Source organism: Mobula hypostoma, chromosome 6 (assembly GCF_963921235.1).
Source record: "Mobula hypostoma chromosome 6, sMobHyp1.1, whole genome shotgun sequence".
Taxonomy (NCBI): Eukaryota; Metazoa; Chordata; class Chondrichthyes; order Myliobatiformes; family Myliobatidae; genus Mobula; species Mobula hypostoma.
In genome coordinates, this window is record NC_086102.1 from 42592119 (window position 1) to 42615743 (window position 23625).

Consider the following 23625-nt stretch of genomic DNA (forward strand, 5'->3'; position numbering starts at 1 on the left):
CAAGGGAACAACATTAGTAATCCTTCAGTCTTCCAGTACTTGATCTGTGGCCAACAAATATGCAAAGTCAGCAAGAGCCCAACAACATTCTTACTTGCTTCCTGGGATAAATTCTGTCAGGACATAGAGGACTTGCGTATATAGTGTAATGCACTCCAATATTTCTAGCACTTTTTTCTTTTAAAGATGTGCTTCAGAATATCAGCATACTCCTCCCTTAACACTTTAGCCTTCATGTGCTTCTCCCTGGTGAATACTGTGGAGAAGCATTTATTTAGGAATTTGCTCATGTACTGTCACCAAGCAAAGATGACTCTAATGGTCCCTGACATGCTCTATTCTTTCCTTAGCTACCCTATTGATCCACTTCCTATTGAAGTATATGACTACAACAGTCAAAGCAGATGATCCTGAGTTTTTACAAGAAATGAAGATACGACTTCCACAAAGCATCAGAATGCCATGAAGGGCTATAAAACAAAGTCAAGGCAACACTGCTGATAACAGCACAACCCTTCAGCATGATGCATCCTGTGCAGTTTTTGAACAGGTGGGGATTGGAATATCAACACCCATCCCAACAGTCTCCAATGTCACAGAACCCATGGTCACCGTTCGGGATGCAAGATCAGTCTTCCAGAAAGTGAACCAACAGGAAGCATCTGTCCCAGATGGTACCCCTAGCTGTGTCATTACATCTTGCAGGACTATTTGCAGATATTTATACCCTCTCCCCACTTCAATCAAAAGTTTCCACCTTGTTTAAGAAGGCCATTACCATCCTGGTACCTAAGAAAAACAAGGTAACGTGTCCAAATTACTACCATGTCTGATGGCTTTGACATTTACTATCATAAAACAAGACTGCCCCTACAGGTACTCTATCTACACTTCTGTCTTGTTAAAGCAAGCAGCTAGCATAATTAACAACCCCCACCCAGCCGGACATTATCACTTGTCCCCCCTGAAAACACATACCACCAAGTTTAAGGACAACTTCTATCCTACTGATAAAAGGATATTGAACTGTTCCCTAATATAAGATGGCCTCTTGACCTCACAATATATCTTGTTATGATTTTGCACCTTATTGTCTATCTGCACTCTCTTTAATTGTAATACTTTATTCTGTCCGGTTATTTTTTTTAAACCTTGTCCTACTTCAATGCACTATTGCAATGAATTGTTCTGTATGAACGATATTGCAAGACAAGTTTTTCCACTGTACTTCAGCACATGTGAAAATAATAAACCAATCTACCAAATTACATACATATCAAGAGGTTTTAGAATTCTCCATAACTCTATTTGCCAAGGTTGCATCAAGGCCTCTTTGTGCCCCCTTATTTTTTCTATTTTTCTTCTGTGTCGAGAAACCTTAATGACTTCTTTGACACCAGTTTCCTGTACCTGATATACATTTCCTTTTCCCTTAAACCATTAATATCCTTCGTTATCCATGGTTCCTGTAACTTACCATCTCTGCCTCTTATCCTTACAGGGACATGCTGACTATGACCAACTTGCTTCCACTTATCTGCTGTTTTTTTTCCTCCTTGCAGCTGCTCCCAATTTACCTTTCCTGGGTCCTGTTTTACACTAATAAAATATGCCTTTGCTAAGTATAAGGCAAAAGAAACAACTTCATCCTTGCCATTATTTGTGATTGGCAATGGAATTATACACAGTCTTTTTATTAGGGAATAGGATTGACATTGACTTGGTATGATTCCAATTTCCTCAATTTCTAGCAGAGATTGCATGCTCCACCACAGCATAGACTGAGATCTGTAAATGGAGAACTGTCAGGGATCAAAATGGGTGTGTATGGCTCAGCAATTCACTGTTTAAAATCAAGACAGGTGGGATTTACTCTGTTCACTTTAGGAAAAAGACTAACTTTATTAAAGCACATTTACCCACCTCATTGAGTTACTCCTTGTGCTAAGATATTATAACTTTGGAATGCTCTGGAGTTCAATGGCAGAGCACAGTCTTGCTGGAGAATCTGCACTGAAATTTTGCATCAGGTTGGAATGCTTCTTTTCTAGTTACTTGTGTTTGGTCTGATAAAGTTTAAGGGAATGGGGGATTCTCAAGATTCCTGTAAACAATGGATTCAGTACTGACTATGTCTGTGACTGCAGTGTGTTTGAATAATGTCTCACAACTGCTTTCCCTGGAGCAAGATTAGGGTTAAAGTTCGCCCAGATCCACATAAGATGTCTCTGGGATTTTCCCACCTTTTGATTTTGATAAAAAGCAGTACCTGGTGGAAATTAGACAGAACATTCCTTTCTTAATTAAAGCATAAATTTGACAGATGTTCTTACCTTTGTAATTAAGTTGTGGCTCCAGCAAACCAGGTAGGACATTCTTTTCTTTAATTAAGGTGGCTGGAGTGTCTAACAAATTGATTGTACTTTTGTATCAATAGTCCATTGACTTGACCGGAATAGTTATCAGACTGATTGTTCTCTGTATCAATAGACCATTGACTTGACCGGAATGGTTATCAAACTGATTGTTCTTTTGTATCGGTGGCCTTATAACTTCTGACAATTCTGACATCGGGCAGTGAACTTGTAGAACTGCCGGGGAGATGAGAAAGAGTCTCTCCCTGATGTTGGGTCCAAGTTCACTCGCCGGCTGAGCTCGAAGAAATAAACGGGTGAAAAGACAAGTAACAATCTTTTTGTGCTGTTGTTATTTGATCCAGCAAAGTTACGTTTACAGGTTTAATACCATTAACGATTGAAAACTGTTTCAGTTGATTTTTCTTTAAATATATTTTCCATTTACAAACTTTTCAATTTCTTCTAAATCTTCAACAGGTTTGAAGGAAGATAAAACTGGGTATGGGACATGTGCACAGGCTCTCAGCTAAATTTCATGGGTGGGGCTTGTTCATGACATGACTTTGTTCCGTTATTGGAGGCCTTATCACCACTTACTTTGATGTTGCTCAGTTCTGAAGTTGTATCCGCCATCCTGCATTTAGAATCCATAAAAGGTAAATTTGGGAGAATGATGAGTGTGAGTGGCTAGACCCACGCAGGGAAATTAAGTCCATTCACTAATTGCAAATTTAAGACATTCTTTAAGACTGAAGTATCAAACTGATGTTTTGGAATGGCTCCATTATTTAAAATCTTCTCATAGCAAATTTCACCCTGTAATTTAAAAGAAGTAAAATCACTATTGAGAAATTGAGGACGAACAATGCTTTTTCCAGTTTTTCCTTTTATAGATATCTCCTCCAGATCAGGAAGCATTATACTGGAATTGATTCAAACTTGGTATTGGTATTATACAATTAGTTCTTCAGGTGGTAATGTGATAGCCTCAGGAGAGTTTGAAAGTGCTACACAGCCAGTTTTGAGATGGATTTGTGGACCTTTGTGACTATGAGCGGACCTTTCTCTTGCAAACTGCAATTAATGATCTAGGTATTGTCGTGCATGAATCACAACAAGTTAGCAGATAGGTGCAGGAAAATATTTGGCAAGCGGGTTTCAATTTAGAACAATGAAGCATTGTTACAATTGTGCAGGGTGTTTGTGAGGCTAAATGGCAAGTACCTGTACTGTGAAAATGTTTGGGAACCTTATTTAGGACAGGATACACTGGCATTGGAGGCTGTCAAAGAGATTCACAAGGCTAACTGTTGTGATGTGCTCCTATCAGGAGCATATAAAGAAACTAGATTACCATTCTTTGCAATTCAGAAGAATGAGATTTCCTTAATGGAACATTCACAATTGTAAGGAGGTATGATAGAGTAGAAGACAAAATATTTCCCATTTCAGATAGATTTTCGAATGAAGGGACAGGGCTACAATAATGAAGCTGTGGTCACAGAAAACTGAGGTGTGTAGAATTTCTTCTAGTGGAGGGTGGTGAATCCCTGGAACTCTCTACCACAGAGGACTAGAGTGGTCAAATCATTAGACTTATTCAAAGAGGAGATAGACATACTTATGATAGATTAGGAAATTGCAGCTATGGGGATCTGCTACAGAGAGGAGTTGAAGCCTTGGGCAGATCAGCTATTATCATATTGAATAGCAGAGCTTGAGTGGCCAGATAGCCTACTCCTATTCCTATTTTCTTGCCTTCACCCTACAAGTACCAAGTCTTCTGCTTCCTAACTTTGTTCAGTACCCTCTTTACAGCTTCTGTTCTGAAGCAAAACTGCCTCTATTTTTGAACATGTGCCAAATCTTTACTAAAGACATGGTCAGCTAATGAGGCTGATCATGACACGCAATAACTCCAACCTCTCAGGCAACCTTGACCAATTGCAATTCATCTACTGCCAAAACAGATCTATGGCAGATGCCATGTCCTTGGCCACACACTCATCTCTGGAGCATCTGAATAGTAATGACACTTATGTCAGATTATTGTTTGTTGACAACAACTCCAATTCCAAGCAAGCTCATCTCCAGACTCCTAGACCAAGGACTCAACAACTCTTTGCATCTGGATCTTTAACTTCCTGACCAGACCAACAGACCATAATCACGAAGGATAGTGAACAACACCTCCACTGGTGCCCCATATGGCAATGTCCTCTGCTCCTACTCAATTCCTTGTAGCTAAATTCTGTTCCAATTCCATCTACAATGTTTGTAGATGATACCACCACCATGAGCTACATCTCAAATAACAATGAATCAAGAGCATAGGAAGGAGATAGAGACCCTGGTGACTTGGTATCATAAAAACAACCTTTCTTTCAATGTCAACAAGAGAGCTGTTCATTGAATTCAGGAAGAAGGGCAACATGCATTCCCGTTTATATCAAAAGTGCCGAGGTCGAGAGGGTTGAGAGTTTCAAGTACCTCGGAGTGAACATCACCAACAGTCCGTACTGATGCAACCACGTAGAGACCACATAAGTGCCACAGTCAATAAAAGCTCACTATGGAAAGCACCTTACATAGAAACATCACAACTTGTACAGTAATTGCACTGACCATCACTGTAAGGAACTGCAGAGAGTTGTAGATATAGCTCAGTATATCATGGAAAGCAGTCTCCCCTCATGGACTCTAAATAGCATAATCAAAGACCCCACCTACCCTCAACAATCTTTCTGATACCTTCCCCATTGGGCAGAAGATACAAAAGCCTGAAAGCACGTACCACCAGACTCAAGGCCAACTTCCATCCTGCTGTTATAACACTATTAAATGATTCCCTAGTACAATAAGGTTGACTCTTGATCTCGCAATTCAGTTCATTGTTGACCTTGCTTGCTTGCACCTTGTCTGTAACTTAAGCACTTTATTTTACATCGTTATATTTTTGTACCTTGTACTACTTCAGTACACTATTGAAATGAATTGATCTGTATGAATGATATGCAAGACAAGTTCTTCACTGTACTTCAGTACATGACAATAATAAACCAATTTACTAATTTTAGTCAGATTGATGTATACCAGAAAAAAGCATAAGTTATTCAAATTATACACATGAAACAGTAATTGTTGTTTACATAACCATCTGCCCACTCATTTGTGCTGCTGTCCACTGCCATTTGTTCCATTCTGGTGACTAAAATACTTATGGGACAAGAGGCTATTCAGCTCATCACATTAATGCTGATCACAATCAGACTTAGTGACTTATTCCCACTATCCTGCTCAGATACGGCCATTTCCTTTCAACACCATCAGATCCTATAACCCTTAAAATGATAATGATCAGATAATTTAGAGGAAAATATACTTGCCAGGAAGAACTCTGCTCTTCTTTGAAATAATGCCACAGAATCTATTCTGTTCACCTGAGATGGCAGGCAGAGCTTTAGTTCAATGTCTCTTTTGAAAAAAATAGCATCTCTTCTTGCTGCTCTTCGGTATTCTATTTGATTGTCACATTAAATTTCAAAAACAACACTGAAAACCAAATTCCCAATTGAGGGGAAAAAGTGCCACTGAAAAAGCTTTAACCATTGCCATAAGACCATAAGACATAGGAGTAGAATTAGGCCATTTGGCCTATCAAGTCTGCTCCACCATAATCATGGTTGATCCCTTTTTTTCCCCTTCTTAGCCCCACTTCCTGTATCCTTTGATGCCGTGTCCAATCAAGAACCTATCAAGCTCTGCCTTAAATACATCCGATGACCTGGCTTCCACAGCTGCCTGTGGTAATAAATTCCACAAATTCACCACCCGCTAGCTAAAGAAATTTCTCCGTATCTCTGTATTAAATGGACGCCACTCTGTCCCTCTTGTCCTCGACTCCCCTACCATGGGAAACATCCTTCACACATCCACTCTGTCCAGGCCTTTCAACGTTCAAAAGGTTTCAATGAAACCCCCCCCACCATCCTTCTAAATTTCAGCAAGTCCAGACAGCTATCAAATGTTCCTCCTAAGATAACCCTTTCATTCTCGGAATCATGCTTGTGAACCTCCTCTGAACCTTCCTTAATGTCAGCACATCTTTCCTTAGATGAGGAGCACAAAACTCTTCACAATATTCAAGGTGAGGCCTCACCAGTGCCTTATAAAGCCTCAGCATCACATCTCTGCTCTTGTATTATAGACCTCTTGAAATGAATGCTAACATAGCATTTGCCTTCCTCATCACCAACTCTACCTGCAAGTAAACCTTTACTGTGTTCTGCACAAGGACTCCCAAGTCCATTTGCATCTCAGATTTTTGGATTTTCTCCCTGATTAGAAAATAGTCTGCACATTTATTTCTACTACCAAAGTGCATGGTCATGCATTTTCCAACTCTGTATTTCATTTGCCACTCTCTTGCCTATTCTCCTAATCCATCTAAGTCCTTCTGCACCATACCTGTTTCTTCAACACTACTTGTCCCTCCACCAATCTTCCTATCATCTGCAAATTTGGCAAAAAAAGCCATCTATTCCATCATCTAAATCATTGATATACAGCACAAAAAGCAGTCCCAACATTGACCCCAGCTGAACACCATTAGTCTCTGGCAGCCAAACAGAAAAGGATCCTTTTATTCCCACTCCCTGCCGCTTACCAATCAGCCAATGCTCTAACCATGCCAGTAACTTTACTGTAATACCATGGGCTCAAACTTGGGTAAGCAGCCTCATGCATGGCATCTTTCAAAGGCCTTCTTAAAGTCCAAATATACAACATTCACTACATCCCCTTTATCTATCCTTCATATAATCTCCTCAAAGGATTCCAACAGGTTCTTCAGGCAAGGTTTTCCCACAAGGAAACCATGATGACTTTGCCTATCTTGTCCTGTGTCACCAAGTACTCCATAACCTCGTCCTTAACAATTGACTCCAACATCTTCCCTACTACTGAGGTCAGGCTTATTGGTCTTTAATTTCCTTTCTGCTGCCTACCTCCTTTCTTAGGGAGTGGAGTGACATTTTCAGTTTTCCAGTCCTCTGGTACCATGCCAGAGTCCAATGATTTTTGAAAGATCATTACTAATGCCACCACAATCTCTACCGCTATCTCTTTCAGAACCCAAGGGTGCAGGTCATCTGGTCCAGGTGATTTACGTACTTTTAGGTGTTTCAGCTTTTTGAGCACCTTCTCCCTTGTAATAGGTACTGCACTCACTTCTCTTCTCTCACACCCTTCAACATCTGGCACCCTGCTAGTGACTTCCACAGTAAAGACTGATGCAAAAATACTCATTTAGTTCATCTGCCATCTCCTTGTCCCGTTATTATTTTCCTGACTTCATTTTCTAGTCACCCTCTATCCACTCTCATCTCTCTTATTTTTTTTTACATACTTGAAAAGGCTTTTCTATCCACTTTGAAATTGTTTGCTAGCTTGCTTTCATATTTCATCTTTTCCCTCCTAATGATTCTTTTAGTTGGTCTCTGTAGGGTTTTAAAAACTTCCCAATCCTCTGTCTTCCCCCTAAGTTTTGCTTTGTTGTATGTCCTCTCTTTTGCCTTTACATTAGCTTTGACTTCCCTTGTCAGCCATGGTTGTAGTATTTTGTCATTTGAGTATTTCTTCATTTATCTATCCTGCAACTTCCTCACTTTCTCCAGAAACTCAAGCCATTACTGCTCTGCCGTCATCCCTGCCAGCATCTCCTTCCAATTTACTTTGACCAACTCCTCTCTCATACTATTAATTTCTTTTACTCTACTGAAATACTGCTATGACAGACTTTACTTCCTTCCTTTTAAATTTCAAGGTGAACTCAAACATGCGGTGATCACTGTCTCAATCACAGTGTGCTATAAAACTACATCTTTAATATTGGCATAGCCCTATGACACATTTCAGTACCAGTCTCATTTTGTAATTCATGTCTTTTGCCTGGTTATTCATAGACCCAAATTATTAACAATGAATGCTTTAGAACACAAGTGCATGATGAAAACACAAGTGCATGATGAAATGAGAGTAACTACCTGATTACAGAAACAGAAGGTACACATTACCTAGCTTTTAAGAACCTAGCTTTTAAGAAGGAGGACATGGTGGAATGGGTTAAATTTCAGTATCTGAATAAACTAAAATAACAAAAAACAGAAGCTCATAGACATCATTAGCTGTTTGCCAAAAGTAACAGGCTTAGGAGAATGGGATCTATAGATGTGCTTAATCAGAAATGGGAGATGATTTATAGCCATCAAGTATAACAAAGACAGTTGTGCAAATGATATCAAAGATAAAAATTAAAGATAAAGATTAACTTTACCTGTCACATGTATATTGAAACATACAGTGAAATGCATTGTTTGTGTCAAATCAAGTCAGCGATGATTGTGCTGGACACCCACAAGTGTCATCATACTTCCAGAGCCAACATTGCATGCCTACAACTTAATAACCTTAACCAGTACATCTATGGAATGTGGGAGGAAATCCACTCCTTACAGATAGTGCCTGGAATCAAACCCTGATTGGTGATGGCTGTAGCTGTTAAGTGATTACATTAACCACTCTGCTATAATAACACATCATTAATTGCCTGGTTAAGAAAAAGGTCAGAAACCAAGCACTAATGTGAACAAACAATACCTTGTAGTGAGAAAAAATATTTGTAAAGAAAAGATGACGGAGAATGGGAGATAACTTGGATCAGTATGTTAGTACATAAAGAAGAATAGTACTAAATACTAACTAAAAGAAAGAAGCTTCATTTTGTCCATCTTAAAATGAATTTTCTTCTTTGCTATAAATTTAATGCTGCTGTTGGGATGAGAACACATGGGCTGGATTTCTGTACTTTATCATTTCTACCAGGAAGGATTTCTCTCTTACAATTTAGTTTGTGTCCACCTAAATTGTAATAAGAGTCATCTTTCCATTGTAGCCGGATTTAAAGAATGCATGTATCTAATTAACCATCCAAGATCATTAAAGGAGCGGAGAAAAACTATAAATAGATAAATGCAAAGAGGCAGGATGCCTGCTCCACTGCATCTGGACCGCTCAGTCACAGTCACGTACCTTTTTCAAATGTGATGAAGGGTTCTGTCTCCAGTATCCAAAAAAACTGGCAGATCCTGGAAACTTGAAATATAAACAGAAAATTCTGGACAGAGTCAGCAGGGTAGGTATCATCTGCAGAGTGTGAAACAGATAATCATCAACATGAAACATTAACTGTTTTTCTCTGTACAGATGGTACTTGCTTTGCCAAGTGTCTCCAGAACTTTGTTGTTTTTTTTAAAATTTCTGTATTTGGATAGTTTGATTTTCATTTAACCAAAGCAGTCCACATCTTTAATCTGTCGCAGATGGCAAACATCTAGAACAGCAATGCTTTTTATTACTCTAATCCTACTAACCCATGTTAGTAGAAGGACATCTGGTTAGAAACTACCACATAAATATATAAAAGATGGGAAATTTATTAGCATTATCTGCGTGTCAGTTTGGTCCCACCAATTTAATGCCAAAGCTTGGAGGTAAAGTAAAAAATTCAGGACTGCATGCCTTTAGGTTCTCCCAAAATTATGCTACACTTTAATCTTCTGTATGGAAAGACACACTATGGTCTCACAACATAAAGGAACACATATTGCCTCTTTAATTAAGGAGTGGAACAATGACCAAGATAGAATAATACAGGATGAAAGCTGAGAATTACCAATTAACAGATTCAGTTGTTTCACTCTTATAAGAAAAGTAAGTCTGTTAACTAGTCCAGGGTGGGAGAAGAGAGATCAGGACCTCAACTCTCCCCAAAAGACTGTCCATTTCTAGGAGTGTCTGGCATGTGTGTGCAATCACCTGCATTGTTCTATATTCATTTTTGAATGAAAAGTGTTTTGGCAAGTGATCCAAATTCAGAAAACTGAAAGTTTATACTCAGCACATCCTCTTGCCAGTACTCACTAATAAACCTTTCAAATAAAATATTACTAATATTTATGAAATGCCATACACACAGGTCGACGTTCAGTCATGATCTTACACCTTCAAGAATCTCAAGATTGTTTGTCAATTCCAGTACACAAGTGTAAAGGAGAATGAAATAATTATTACTCAGTGTATAGACGTAGATTAATTGTATTTCCATAAAGTGATGCAAGGCATAGGAGTGTCTGCACATAAGGTGAATGTCAGGAAATAATAAAGTAGGGGTGGTGGGTTAGTGGGTGGAGATGTATGTCTGCCTTTCTGCTTGGGGAAAGTAACTGTTCCTGGCGTGGATGCTACATAGCCTCCTCCCTGATGGGAGTGGGACAAACACCGATTGTACAATTTTAAAATCTCACTGATTTTAGTAGACTTCCATATATGGCAGACGCAGCACCTTCACAGAGACAATAAAATGTACTAAAAGAGGCAAAAAGACAAATAGGGTTAGAGCGAGAGACATTCAGCAGAAGGGGGAGCAGCGAATGTCATCATGAGACCTGCTAGTTGAGGCAAGTATCTAATCAGCCGATCATGTGGCGGCAACTCAATGCATAAAAGCATGCAGACATGGTCAAGAGGTTCAGTTGTTGTTCAGACCAAACATCAGAATGGGGAAGAAATGTGATCTTGGTGACTTTGACCGTGGAATAATTATTGATGACAAACAGGGTGGTTTGAGTATCTCAGAAATTGCTTATCTCCTGCGATTTTCACCCACACCAGTCTCTAGAGTTTATAAAGAATCGTGCAAGAAACAAAAAACATCAAGTGAGTCAGTGGCAGTTCTGTGGTCTAAACGTCTTTTAATGAGAGGTCAGAGAATGGCCAAACCGGTTCAAGCTGACAGGAAGGCAAGAGTTACTCAAATAATCAAGTGTTACAACAGTGATAGGAAGGGCAGCATCTCTGAATACAAAACACAACAAACCTAAAACTAGGTGGGCTACAGCAGTAGAAGACCATGAACATACACTCAGTGGCCACTTTTTTTAGGTATAGGACGAACCTAATGAAGTGGCCACTAAGTGTATAACATTTGAAGAAGAGAGTGCATAGTTAAAAAGTCTTACAGAAGTTAGTGGTATGAAATGAGAATTGGATCAGGAGATCATTATGCTGGTTTGAGAGATAGGATATGTAAATAATGCTAAAAACACTGAAATTATGCCAGACCTCACATAGAGAACTCAGGAGGCTGATAAGGTAAGCATCAAGAAAAAAATCAACGGTTGAGATGGAGTCCATAGATGAGAGGCAAAATAGTGCTAGTAATAAGGTTAGCATAGAAGCCAATGTCCTGCACGCCTGCTGAGCTCGTTGACTTTGTTAACTTTGCCTCCAACTTTCACCCTGCCCTCAAGTTTACCTGGTCCATTTCCGACACAGCCCTCCCCTTTCTAGATCTTTCTGTCTCTGTCTTTGAAGACAGCTTATCCACTGATGTCTACTATAAGCCTACTGACTCTCACAGCTGTCTGGACTATTCCTCTTCTCACCCTGTCTCTTGCAAAAATGCCATCCCCTTCTCTTAATTCCTCCATCTCCGCCGCATCTGCTCTCAGGATGAGGCTTTTCATTCCAGGACGAGAGAGATGTCCTCCTTTTTTAAAGAAAGGGGCTTCCCTTCCTCCACTATCAACTCTGCTCTCAAACGCATCTCCCCCATTTCACACACATCTGCTCTCACTCCATCCTCCCGCCACCCCACTAGGAATAGGGTTCCCCTGGTCCTCACCTACTACCCCACCAGCCTCCGGGTCCAACAGATTATTCTCCGTAACTTCCGCCACCTCCAACAGGATCCCACCACTAAGCACATCTTTCCCTCCCCTCCTCTCTCTGCTTTCCGCAGGGATCACTCCCTACGCAACTCCCTTGTCCATTCGTCCCCCCCATCCCTCCCTACTGATCTCCCTCCTGGCACTTATCCTTGTAAGTGGAACAAGTGCTACACATGCCCTTACACTTCCTCCCTTACCACCATTCAGGGCCCCAGACAGTCCTTCCAGGTGAGGCGACACTTCACCTGTGAGTTGGCTGGGATGATATACTGCGTCTGGTGCTCCCGATGTGGCCTTCTATATATTGGCGAGACCCGACGCAGACTGGGAGACCGCTTTGCTGAACACCTACACTCTGTCCGCCAGAGAAAGCAGGATCTCCCAGTGGCCACGCATTTTAATTCCACATCCCATTCCCATTCTGACATGTCTATCCACGGCCTCCTCTACTGTAAAGATGAAGCCACACTCAGGTTGGAGGAACAACACCTTATATTCCGTCTGGATAGCCTCCAACCTGATAGCATGAACATTGACCTCTAACTTCTGCTAATGCCCCACCCCCATCCGTTATTTATTTTTATACACACATTCTTTCTCTCACTCTCCTTTTTCTCCCTCTGTCCCTCTGACTATACCCCTTGCCCATCCTCTGGTCCCCCCTCCCCCTTGTCTTTCTCCCCGGACCTCCTGTCCTATGACCCTCTCATATCCCCTTTGCCAATCACCTGTCCAGCTCTTGGCTGCATCCCTCCCCCTCCTGTCTTCTCCTATCATTTTGGATCTCGCCCTCCCCCTCCCACTTTCAAATCTCTTACTAACTCTTCCTTCAGTTAGTCCTGACGAAGGGTCTCGGCCTGAAACGTCGACTGTACCTCTTCCTAGAGATGCTGCCTGGCCTGCTGCGTTCACCAGCAACTTTGATGTGTGTTGCTTGAATTTCCAGCATCTGCAGAATTCCTGTTGTTAGCATCGAAGCCAATGTCTTTTAAGTAGCAGAAATATGTGACATTGAGATTGATGGGATAAGCAGTGTAAACTTCAGTTTCAACTGTGATATTGAGTTTGTGAAAGTTATTTCATTTTTTGGCTGAAACCAATCTGCAACTGAGAATGTGACAAAAGTTGATAGTTGTAGTGGATAGAACACTATTAAGGTAAAGTTACTTTAAAATATCAGATCTCAGCAAGTAAATATTGAGCCATAGTTCTTTTAATAAGTCGGAATAATGTTATTTTCATATCAGTCACAATCAAACCCATATTTTTGGGGTTGAATCTGTCAAATGATTAGTTTAACAGATGACAGATTCGTTGGATTGTGTCACATGTGAAACCTCACCAGCTATCATGATCAATAATCAAACATATCAAGTGCAAAGATCTAGTATCCACCATAATGGCTTTGCTATTTTCCCCTTTCTGAAATGACTTGGCCAGAACACTAGCTGTGATCTTTATTACCCATGTGAAATATCAGATGAGATTAATTAATGGAAATTTATAATTAAGGTAAGGCCGAATGACTTCATCATGACTGAATTTGAATCTTGACTTAAAGACCTCAGTGAATCTTCGCTCTTTGCGCAATGCTATAACAGATCAGTATATATTCCTAATATAAAAATATAGTTAACTGTCTTAATCCAAAATATTTTGCGTACTGTCAGGTGATTCACCCTACTTTACTTTTACTCTCCTGGGAGCAGAATTATTTGGATGTGTGTTAATTTTTCTACTTTTTAATCAAATATGCACTTTTCTAAAGCTCAAGTAGTTCCCAACGGAATTGGGTGATGGGAACATGCACATACTACTGTAACTTCCACATGCACCAATCACGAGTTTCAGGAAACTCCTCAGATTCAATAAATGTTATAGAATAGATTGCACGGAGCCAGTTACATGACTTTAAAAAATGTAGTACATGGCAGAACTATGTCTTGGTAAATTTATCGGAGAAAAATCCTCGTAAGGGAACATTTTTAAACATACTTGGTGAGCAGTGGCATTGTTACGAATCACATTAACTTACATGTCATATTTTTTTTGTCCTTTACAAACAAGCTGTTGGTTTGAGTAATGCACATGTGGCCAAAGAAAGGATCTGTTCATTAAAGTTGCGGTTCATGGTCAAGACAGGCAAGATTGATGCTTTCCTCCAAAGTTCCCACTGTGAAGGGCAGAGCAAGCACAGAGACTTCTTGTAAAAGCTGGAGTGTCTGGGGGAGCTGCTCACCATGGGGTTCAATGATAACAAACATTAACACTTAAACTGCCTGCTTGGGCTCAATTTCAGAAAAACTGGACAAACTCTGGGTTTCAACTAATAATCCTTTATGTAGCAGCTCCTTCATGTAACACCTGTGCATTACGACACTCTAAATTTTAAGATGCAATGCCTAATTCAAGAAATGTACTGATCCAATTTGCAGTTATGGGTTGACTAGGCTGATTTTGGGTTCAAACTAAATCCAAATCGTATACAAATGACAAGTAATGTAACTTTTTTTTTTACTCTATTTATTCAATTTCAGTATAATGAAGTGTAGATAATGTTTTACAAAAGTTATGAACAGAAAAATTTATTGTATGTAAAAATATCAAAGTCACACAGAAGAGAAAGGCCGTTTTTCCCTCATGGTACATACAGACCATTGATTACCTGTCCACATTTATCCCATTTACCAGAACTTGGCTCCCAGCATACAATGCCTTGGTGATTCAAGTCCTCCTCCGAAGGCTTCCTAAAATTTTGAGAGTACCTGCTCCCACCACCATCTCAGGGAGATTGCAAACATCCTCAGCTAAAAAAATTCATCTTCCGAAGCCCCTCTAAATCTCTTATTCCTCACAACTTTGCCATGGGGAACAGTTTCTTACTTTCTACCTTATTTATGCTCATTTTGCTTACCTCTATCAGCCTCCTCTCTGTCTTTTCTACTCAAAGAAACACTGCCTATCTGGTGACTTCTCATAACTGCAACATTCCAGACCAGGAAATATCTTGGTGAATCTTACTGTGCAACCTCTTCAGTGCAATGAAGTCTATAGTCATTGAAGTGTGTGACCAGAACTGCACGTAACATTCTAGCTGTCACCTAACCAATAATTCATAAAGTTTAAACAAAATCTCACTGGACTTGTATTCTGTGTTAGCCAACAGCTAGGGAATGATACACTATAAAAATGTCTACACAAATTTAATTTAAACAAAATTTGAGTTTTATCACAGAAACCTTTCCAAAGTCAGGAATGTCATGTGCTGAAAAAAGCAGAACAAATTCAAAACTAGTTGATTACTACCAAATCAGTCTGTATCTAATTCCCAGAAAAGTAATTGGAGGCATCTTTGACAGTGTTATAAAATGACACATACGCACCAACAACCTGCTTACAAGTAGCTTATGGGCTTTGTCAGGTCCACACAGGTCTAACCCTCAACTAGCTGAAGATCCAAACATGATCTGAGAGCGTAATTCCAGAGATATGATAAGAGTAACTGGCCCTGACTGAATTAGACATCATAGAACTAAGGGAAACTGCTCCACTGGTTGATCATATCTTCCACAAAACATGGTAGGGCTGCAGGAGGGCAATCATACTGCAACCAAGTTAGAAGTGCACTGCAATTCCTCATTTCTAACTGGCCTACCAATCAGCTTTGTTGGAGTAGCTTCACCAGACGGTCTACAGCAGTTCAATGTGGCTTACATTAAAATAAGGAAAGGCAATTACTCTGTCCAACCAGGGATGTCTGCACCCCAATTATTTAAACTCCTATTCCTAAAATCCATCATAATAATTCTATTGTGCACTACAAGTACGTAAGGAAAGCATGTATTACAATGGTCTTACTAAATTCACTAAACTGAGAGCTACTTAAAAATGAAGCCCAGTATGCTGTACACAAGGATAGAAATGAATGCGTAATAGTTCTTAATTAACAGTTTTTGTTCATCGTATTAATTGAAACTCAATAAATGATAGCATGTAAAATATTTTTTGGCATGTTATCAGATCATATGTTTCTCTTTATAATTGTTCGAAAGATTGTTGATGGAGAAGAATGCTGCTTTTCATTGGCACTACTGTTACAGTGTAAATTACACTAGAGGTTGGACTGAGTATATTGCAGCCCTGAAGCAAAGCTCCTTTAATAGAACATTATTGCAATTCATTCTGAGAGGAATTAATTTTTGTTGCAGTATATAAAGTTATAAGTATATAATTTACTTCTAAAATGAAGCTACAAATATTTTTTTGAGTTTATACACCTTGACAAATTTTACCCAAAAAAACTGTAGAATTTTCCCTTGTGGGATCATTTTGACCTTAGCACTGCAAATGTTCATTAAGGACCTTGCACCCTCAAAACCTCCCAAGAGAAGCAAAACTTTTCTGGAACGCTTATTTTTTCTCTGTGGCAAGAATCTTGAAACTTTACGGAATTGAGTTTTGATCCTGATGTGATTATCTTGTATTTTCTTTGCTAAATTTCTGCTCCAAGTAATTTGCGCATTGGCAAGTATGAAATTTGCCATGAACCAGCATAAACGGGGCTGTGTTTAAGATACATTACATGAAAAGAAATTCCTTGATATATTTCAAAGTGGCAATTTGGTAGAATATAACTAAAGTTGGGTTTATCATGTAAATCTTCATGCCAACCTGCCACCAAAGAATTTGAAGTTTTCAGAAAAAACTGAAAATTGTTTCCAAAATAAACATAAAACGATTTGCTAGGTCCAATGGACTGCTTCGTTATAAAGTTAAAAGAACAATCTTTCAATCAAAATGTGCCTATTACTATCCTTGCATTTTAAAGTTTCAAGAGGTCTATAATTAACCACAATTAACGGAAAGTTGGGGTTGATAAATTCGCTTTGGGGAGTAATCTGTTATAGCAGACCCATGCACTGGGTCTGCCTCTGGTGCATTTTTGCCTAAAATTAATGTAAAAAATCTAAGTTACATGGGCCATACACTCAGTGGCCACTTTTTAAGGAACAGTTGCAAGAAATTTGCAATTACCTGGCTTTCTGCATTAATTACTCATAAAATATGGTCTGATCTTCATATAAGTCACAATAATAGGCAAACGCAATCTGCCTAAACTAATAATACACAAACAATTGTACTTTTCAAGTTTTTATTTAACACATTGTTTAATCATTCACAGTCCAGACTGGAAAAAGTATGTGAACTCTTGTATTAAACAACTGGTAGAACCTCCTTTAACAGCAAAAACTTCCACCAAATGTTTCCTGTAGCTGTTGATCAGACTTGCACAATGGTGAGGAGGAATTTTAGGCCATTCCTCCATACAAAACTGTTTCAGTTCATCAATACTTCTGGAATATCTTGCATGAACAGCCCTCTTCAGGTCATACCACAGTATCTCAATTGGATTAAGGTCCGGACCCTGACTTGGCCATTCTAAAACACAAATTTACTTTTTTTTAAAAAAACCATTCTGTTGTTGATTTACTCTTGTGTTTCAGATCATTGTCTTGTGGCACCATCCAACTTCTATAGGGCAACGGACCGCTACCCTGACATTTTCCTGTAAAATTTCTTGATACAATTTTAAACTTGTTGTTCTCTCAATGACTGCAAACTGTCCAGGACCTGAGGCAGCAAAGCAGCCCCAAAACATGATGCTCCTTCCACCACACTTCACAGTTGGAATGAGGTTTTGGTACTGGTGTGCGGTGACTTTTTTCTTCCAAATGTAGCGGTGTGCATTTCTGCCAAAAAGTACAATTTTTTGAACATTGTCCCAGAAGCATTATAGGGTATCCAGGTGGTCTTTCGCAAACTTGAGCTGTGCAGCAATGGGTTTTTTTGGAGAGCAATGGTTTCCTCCATAGTGCCCTTCCATGAACGCCATTCTTGTTCAGTGCTTTTCTTATGGTGGACACATGAACAAACACTTTAACAAGTTCTGAAGATTTCTGCAGGTCTTTTGCTGTTACCCTTTGGTTCTTTTCATCTCCTTCAGCATTACGCATTGTGCTCTTGGTGTGATCCTTGCAAGACGCCCACTCCTAGGGAGAGTAGCAACAGTACTGAATTTCCTCCATTTGTAGACAATTTCCCTTATTGTGGACTGTTGAACACTCAGGTCTTTAGAAATGCCTTTGTAGCCTTTTCCAGCTTCATGCATCTCTACAATTCTCCTTCTAAGGTCCTCTGAAAGTTGTTTTGATCGAGGCATGGTGCAAATAAACAGATCTTTTTTGAGAAGGGCAGGGTCTGTCAGTAATCTGACTGTGTGGCTTTTTTATAGGGCAGGGTATCTCTCCAACCCACACCTCCAATCTCATCTCATTGATTGCAACACCTGATTTCAAATAGTTTTTGTAGAAGGCACTACCCCAGAGGTTCACATACTTTTTTTGAACTTAAGGCTGTGATTGCTTAAATATTGTACTCAGTATTGATGAGAAGAAGTCTATTATTATTGTATTATTAGTTTAGGCAGATTACATTTATATATTATTGTGACTTGGATGAAGATCAGACCACATTTTATGAGTTATTAATGCAGAAAACCAGGTAATTGCAAAGGGTTCACACACTTTTTTCATGCAACTGTACATCTGCTTGTTAATGCAAATATCTAATCAGCCAATCATGTGGCAGCAACTCAATGCATAAAAGCATGCAGAGATGGTCAGGAGGTTCAGTTGTTGTTCAGACCAAACATCAGAATGGGGAAGAAATGATCGTGGAATGTTTGTTGGTGGCAGACAGGTGGTTTGAGTATCTCTGAAACTGCTGATCTCCTGGAAATTTTCATGCACAACAGTCTCTAGAGCTCACAGAGAATGGTGTAAAAAAAAACAAGTAAACACCAAGCGAGCAGCAGTTCAGTGGGTGAAAATGCCTTGCTCATGAGAGAGGTCAGAGGAGAATAACCATACAGAGTCAAGCTGATTAAGAAGGCAACAGTTACTCAAATAACCACACATTACAATAGTGGTGCTCAGAAGAGCATTTCTGAATGCACAGTACATCAAACCTTGAAGTGGATAGACTACAGCAGCAGAAGATGACGACAGACATAAACTCAGTGGCCACTTTATTAGGTACAGGAAATACCTAATAATGTGCTCACTGAGTGTAATTGGCACATTAAATTCTACAATCTTTTTGACATCAGTAAAAACATAGTCTTCATTTAAAAGCAAAACTGGATGGAAACATATTTAATGGAAAAATTATCCATAGTCCTCATTGAAGGGAATACTGTACATGCTGGGTGGGTGGGAAGGTTAGATTGTTTTCAGAATCTAAATTTAAAGGAGAGAGGGAAAAAATTAAGTCATGAGCATTTATAAAGGAAGCTCCATATGGGGTTGCAACACCAGTGTAAGATCAGACAAAATGGCCACATACATAAGGTCCAGGATGTAGGACAGTAGGAAGCATATGGGAAAGCAAAAATGGACAAAGTTGGGTTTGATGTGGCTGAGAAAGGACTAGTAGACAGGCAAAGAGTTTATTCAGTGACAACATGGATGCCAATGGCATTAGTTCTTGACAGCAATGAGATGAATGGCCAGTTAAATCTGCTGGAAAACATTTCCAACATTATTTTTATTTCAGATTTTCAATTCAGACCTGCAAACTCTTTTCAAGTCTTTAAAGTCAGAATTGCTATGATTTGCTTATTATAAATTTTAGCACCGAACTTGACTTTTACAGTTCATTGAAACCATTTGACCTGCCCATTAATAAGAATAACACCCGGTGGCTCGATACTAATGTTATGTCCATAGAGACTTGCATTTATGTGGACCACTGACTTCAACAGGACAATAATCAACCCCAAAAGAACTTTGAACAAATTCAACTAGTATAGAAAGTAATTTTACTATGTGTAAATTTTTTAATTAATCAGCACCCTTACTTGATTCATGCTTTAGATTGGAAGGAGAATCACAAATTGGATTCTGTCATTCTTGTAATGAAACGCTGCACTGAATGTGCTTGGCAATTTTCCAGGAACCCTGCTGCCAACAAGAACAACTTACCTCAAAATATTCACAAACCATTTTCTAATGAGGTTTAAGAGTCCCTAGGTTAAGTTTCTGCAATAAATTCCAAATAGCACCACTATTATTTGCAATTTTTCTTATTTCAAATGGAGTTTCTGACAATGGCTTAAAACTCTACATTGTGCACTGATGAAACCCCAAATTACATTACGACAAGTGGACTGATTCACAATTAGCCATGTTGCTTTTTTTAAATGAAATCATTCATTTTTATATATACCTAGGGAACTGTGATTTGAGTTAACACTCCATAAATTTCTGGCGTCACATGCCTCTTCTGGCAGAGTCACTGGAATGCATTAACCTTCACAGAATTACAGGACAACATTTATAAGCCCAGCAGAAAAAATAACAAACCGATCCATGAAATGTCCAATTTGTTGAAAGAAAGAATACTAAAAGACAAGGTTGGTAGATCAAGTTACCAACTCAAAGCATGTTGACATGAAACAGGATCATCAACAGCTTAGGATCGATCTTCATCTGATGAAAATTCCAACCCAAAATATTCACCTACTTTTCTGTTTCTAGTGTTGACACATGTGCTTCATATTGTTAGCCCTTTCTGTCAGTTGGTATTTTTCTTTTTATTTCTATTCTTTGTACTTTTCCATATTAGAAAATCTGGTCAGAACAGTACCTCTGTTCATTTGTATTTTCCAAGGGTGGAAAAATGCTGGAAGAAAAACGTGTGGGCCTATACCACACGACTACAGGCCAAACACTTATTGTCATAGAAGCACAGTCACCATAATAGGGTGGAGCAATGGAAAGATATGAAGCATACATTAAAATTAAATAAAATATGTTAAAGGTATTTTGAAATGCTGCCGATAAATAAAAAAGGAGCCTCGATTCAATGTTGTTGATTTTCAAGGTTGCCCCCTCCAAATGCTACTCTACTACACTAATCTCTCTTCTGGATCACTCTGCCACTTTTGCAGGTCATACTTAAGAATTGTGATGGAGGACATTGTTTAAGATGTATAATACTACAGTACGACTTTATTAAACTGTTACTTAATTATTATATAGTCTATTCTAAAGAAAACTCTGGTACAGTATATACAAATCTATACTAAACCTATACAAATCTAATTCTGTATGAAGAAAAAAGACAAGTTTCGTACTAACACTTACAGTACATTAGCAAATCGCAATATTCCTGACTTTAAATAAGTTAAAAGATCTCTTCTGACTTTACTTGCAGATGTGAAACTGCTTATGAGCTAAAATCAGAAGTTCAATTACTTTTTAAATTGTTCAGGTATAGGTTCAGTGATGAGGAATATAATGCAAACAATACCATAAACTGCTCTCATCATTGACATATGACTTCCAACAAACAGCACTCAACCCTTACAGAGACAGCAGAAACTCCACATGTACATAGTAGTGCCTGCTGAGAGAGTGATGAAGGCATGCTTATCCCACCTGATGTGTCTGCAGGAGATAAATGGGAACAGACAAATGAGAGAAAACAAAAATAACACTGGAATTCTGGGACACAACACTCAGTAGTTATAATATGCTGGCAGGAATACACCACATAGGAGACACAAGAGACTGCAGCCACTGGAATCTGGAGCAAAAGACAATTTGCTGGAGGATTTCAGTTGGTTGAGCAGTATCTATGGGAGGAAGGAATTGGCAACATTTCAAATTAAAACCCTACAAGTTTGTTGCAGTAGTCGCGACTCACAAGATTGATTTTGTTACTTAGATGTTGGAATGACTTTAAGTACATACTTAATCCACCGAAAAAAGGGTTACTATGTTGTGTCAGTGTAAACTACGCATCACAAAGCCTTGAACAAATTTGAAACATCAAGAAGATAATTTAAAGAATATCATGAAAGGTCAAATGGTAAGTTTAGTTATAATGCTAAAAAAAAGTAACTTCAAAATTCACAAGCCAAAGTTTGCAAGTTCTAAAGCAGCAATGAGGAAAAAATTAAATAGCATATTATTATCTGCCCCAACTTATCTCCCACCTTACACAATAATTATTTCAGATGATACCCACTTGAATACAAGAACAAGAAATACTGGTACTGTACAGCGGGTCAATCTAAAGAGGCTAGGTAAACTCCAGCATCTGTGACAAAGGGCTCACACCTAAAACATTAAGCCAGCCATTTATTTCCAGATGTTGGCTAAATTTTATGTACAAACCTTTGTATTTCCAACATTGCCCATTGAATTTATTTAAACATGGGCTCCCCTCAGGAACAGATTTCTGATATAACCCATTTCTGGATTACATCCTGAAGCTCATCCTGAATGCAACTAATGGAGCTATTGTGTGAAAGAAAACAATGAATATTAACATATGAGACTTGAAGTGGTAGTACCATTCGGAGGAATTAAAAATGATTAGAACCATTTCTTCTAAATGGCAAGAGATTTTCACTCATTTTCATATATTATTGAAATTTTGCACTGACACCATACCCACACACAACCATTCTACCTTAAAAAAACTATGGTGTTGCAGAAACATTTCAGAGATAATTACTGTAGTTACCAGAGAAGAAAATCTGAAAAATGGTTGATGTTGTTTCCGTCTTTAAAAGTGGTTAGTAGTTGGATGTGGAAGTGACAGGCCTGTGAATCTAACTAAACTTAGCAATGGAAGAAAGATAGGTTCATGTCAACATCAGCATCATACCATATTTCATTTCAGACAACTGCAATCACACCAGCTCCATCTGGATCAGTGCAACTTACAATGTGGAAAGGCAGATGTCCTGAGGCACATCTCTACAGAGAACATATCTCTTATCCACCAAGTGAAGTTATGGGTACCTTGAAATATTTTTATATTATACTTCGTGAATCGTTAGCTATTGGCCCAGAAATTATGGGCAAAAGTAACAGCAAATCCATGTGCAGTCAATATAACTGTGTAGTTGAAACATCAAAAGAGAAAAAGTACAGATACCTTCCAATTTGCTGATTGATTTGCCATTAGCCTCAATAAGCAGGACCTTAACAACCAATTCAAGAAAAATGTTGTTCAATGCACAAAATGTCAGGCCCAACACATCCATACTATGGCTACGAGAGCAGGTTTAACCTGTACCAAGTGAATTCACTTCCTGACACCCTAAGTCTTCCCAATATCCCAGGTCACACACACAAAAAGCTGGAGGAACTCAGCAGTCCAGGCAGCATCTATGGAAAGGATTTCCAGCATCTGCAGATTTGCTCTTGTTTGTGATTGGATCCACAGATCAGCAGTGTTCATGGAACTCCAATTCCAACATCATCATCCAAGACAAGGCAACCTACCCCATTCATCATTCTAAATACTTATTCTCTCCTTCACTTGTGCTCAGTAGCAGCAGAATGTTTTGCAACAGTAACTGTCACAACCAAAACCCACATCATCAGGAGGAACAAAGACTTTGT

General features: G+C 38.9%; 2 protein-coding genes across 6 annotated transcripts in view; one reads left to right on the forward strand and one right to left on the reverse strand.

Annotated features, from left to right (window-relative positions):
• Window positions 1-23625, forward strand: part of LOC134347983 (uncharacterized) — a 98951-nt gene that overhangs the window by 40960 nt on the left and 34366 nt on the right. Inside the window, exon 2 of one of the 4 annotated variants that reach the window (XR_010018311.1) lies at window positions 351-487. The exons of the other annotated variants lie outside the window; for them this stretch is intronic. The gene's annotated coding sequence lies outside the window, so the exon portion shown is untranslated. Of the gene's footprint in view, window positions 1-350; window positions 488-23625 lie in introns of those variants that run through there. 4 annotated transcript variants of the gene reach the window in all.
• wars2 (tryptophanyl tRNA synthetase 2, mitochondrial) overlaps window positions 1-23625 on the reverse strand; it is a 60227-nt gene that overhangs the window by 26354 nt on the left and 10248 nt on the right. Inside the window, exon 2 of one of the 2 annotated variants that reach the window (XM_063050688.1) lies at window positions 2334-3173. The exons of the other annotated variant lie outside the window; for it this stretch is intronic. Coding sequence (XP_062906758.1) covers window positions 2334-2375 — 42 coding nt within the window. The 5' untranslated portion in view covers window positions 2376-3173. The remainder of the gene's footprint in view (window positions 1-2333; window positions 3174-23625) is intronic. 2 annotated transcript variants of the gene reach the window in all.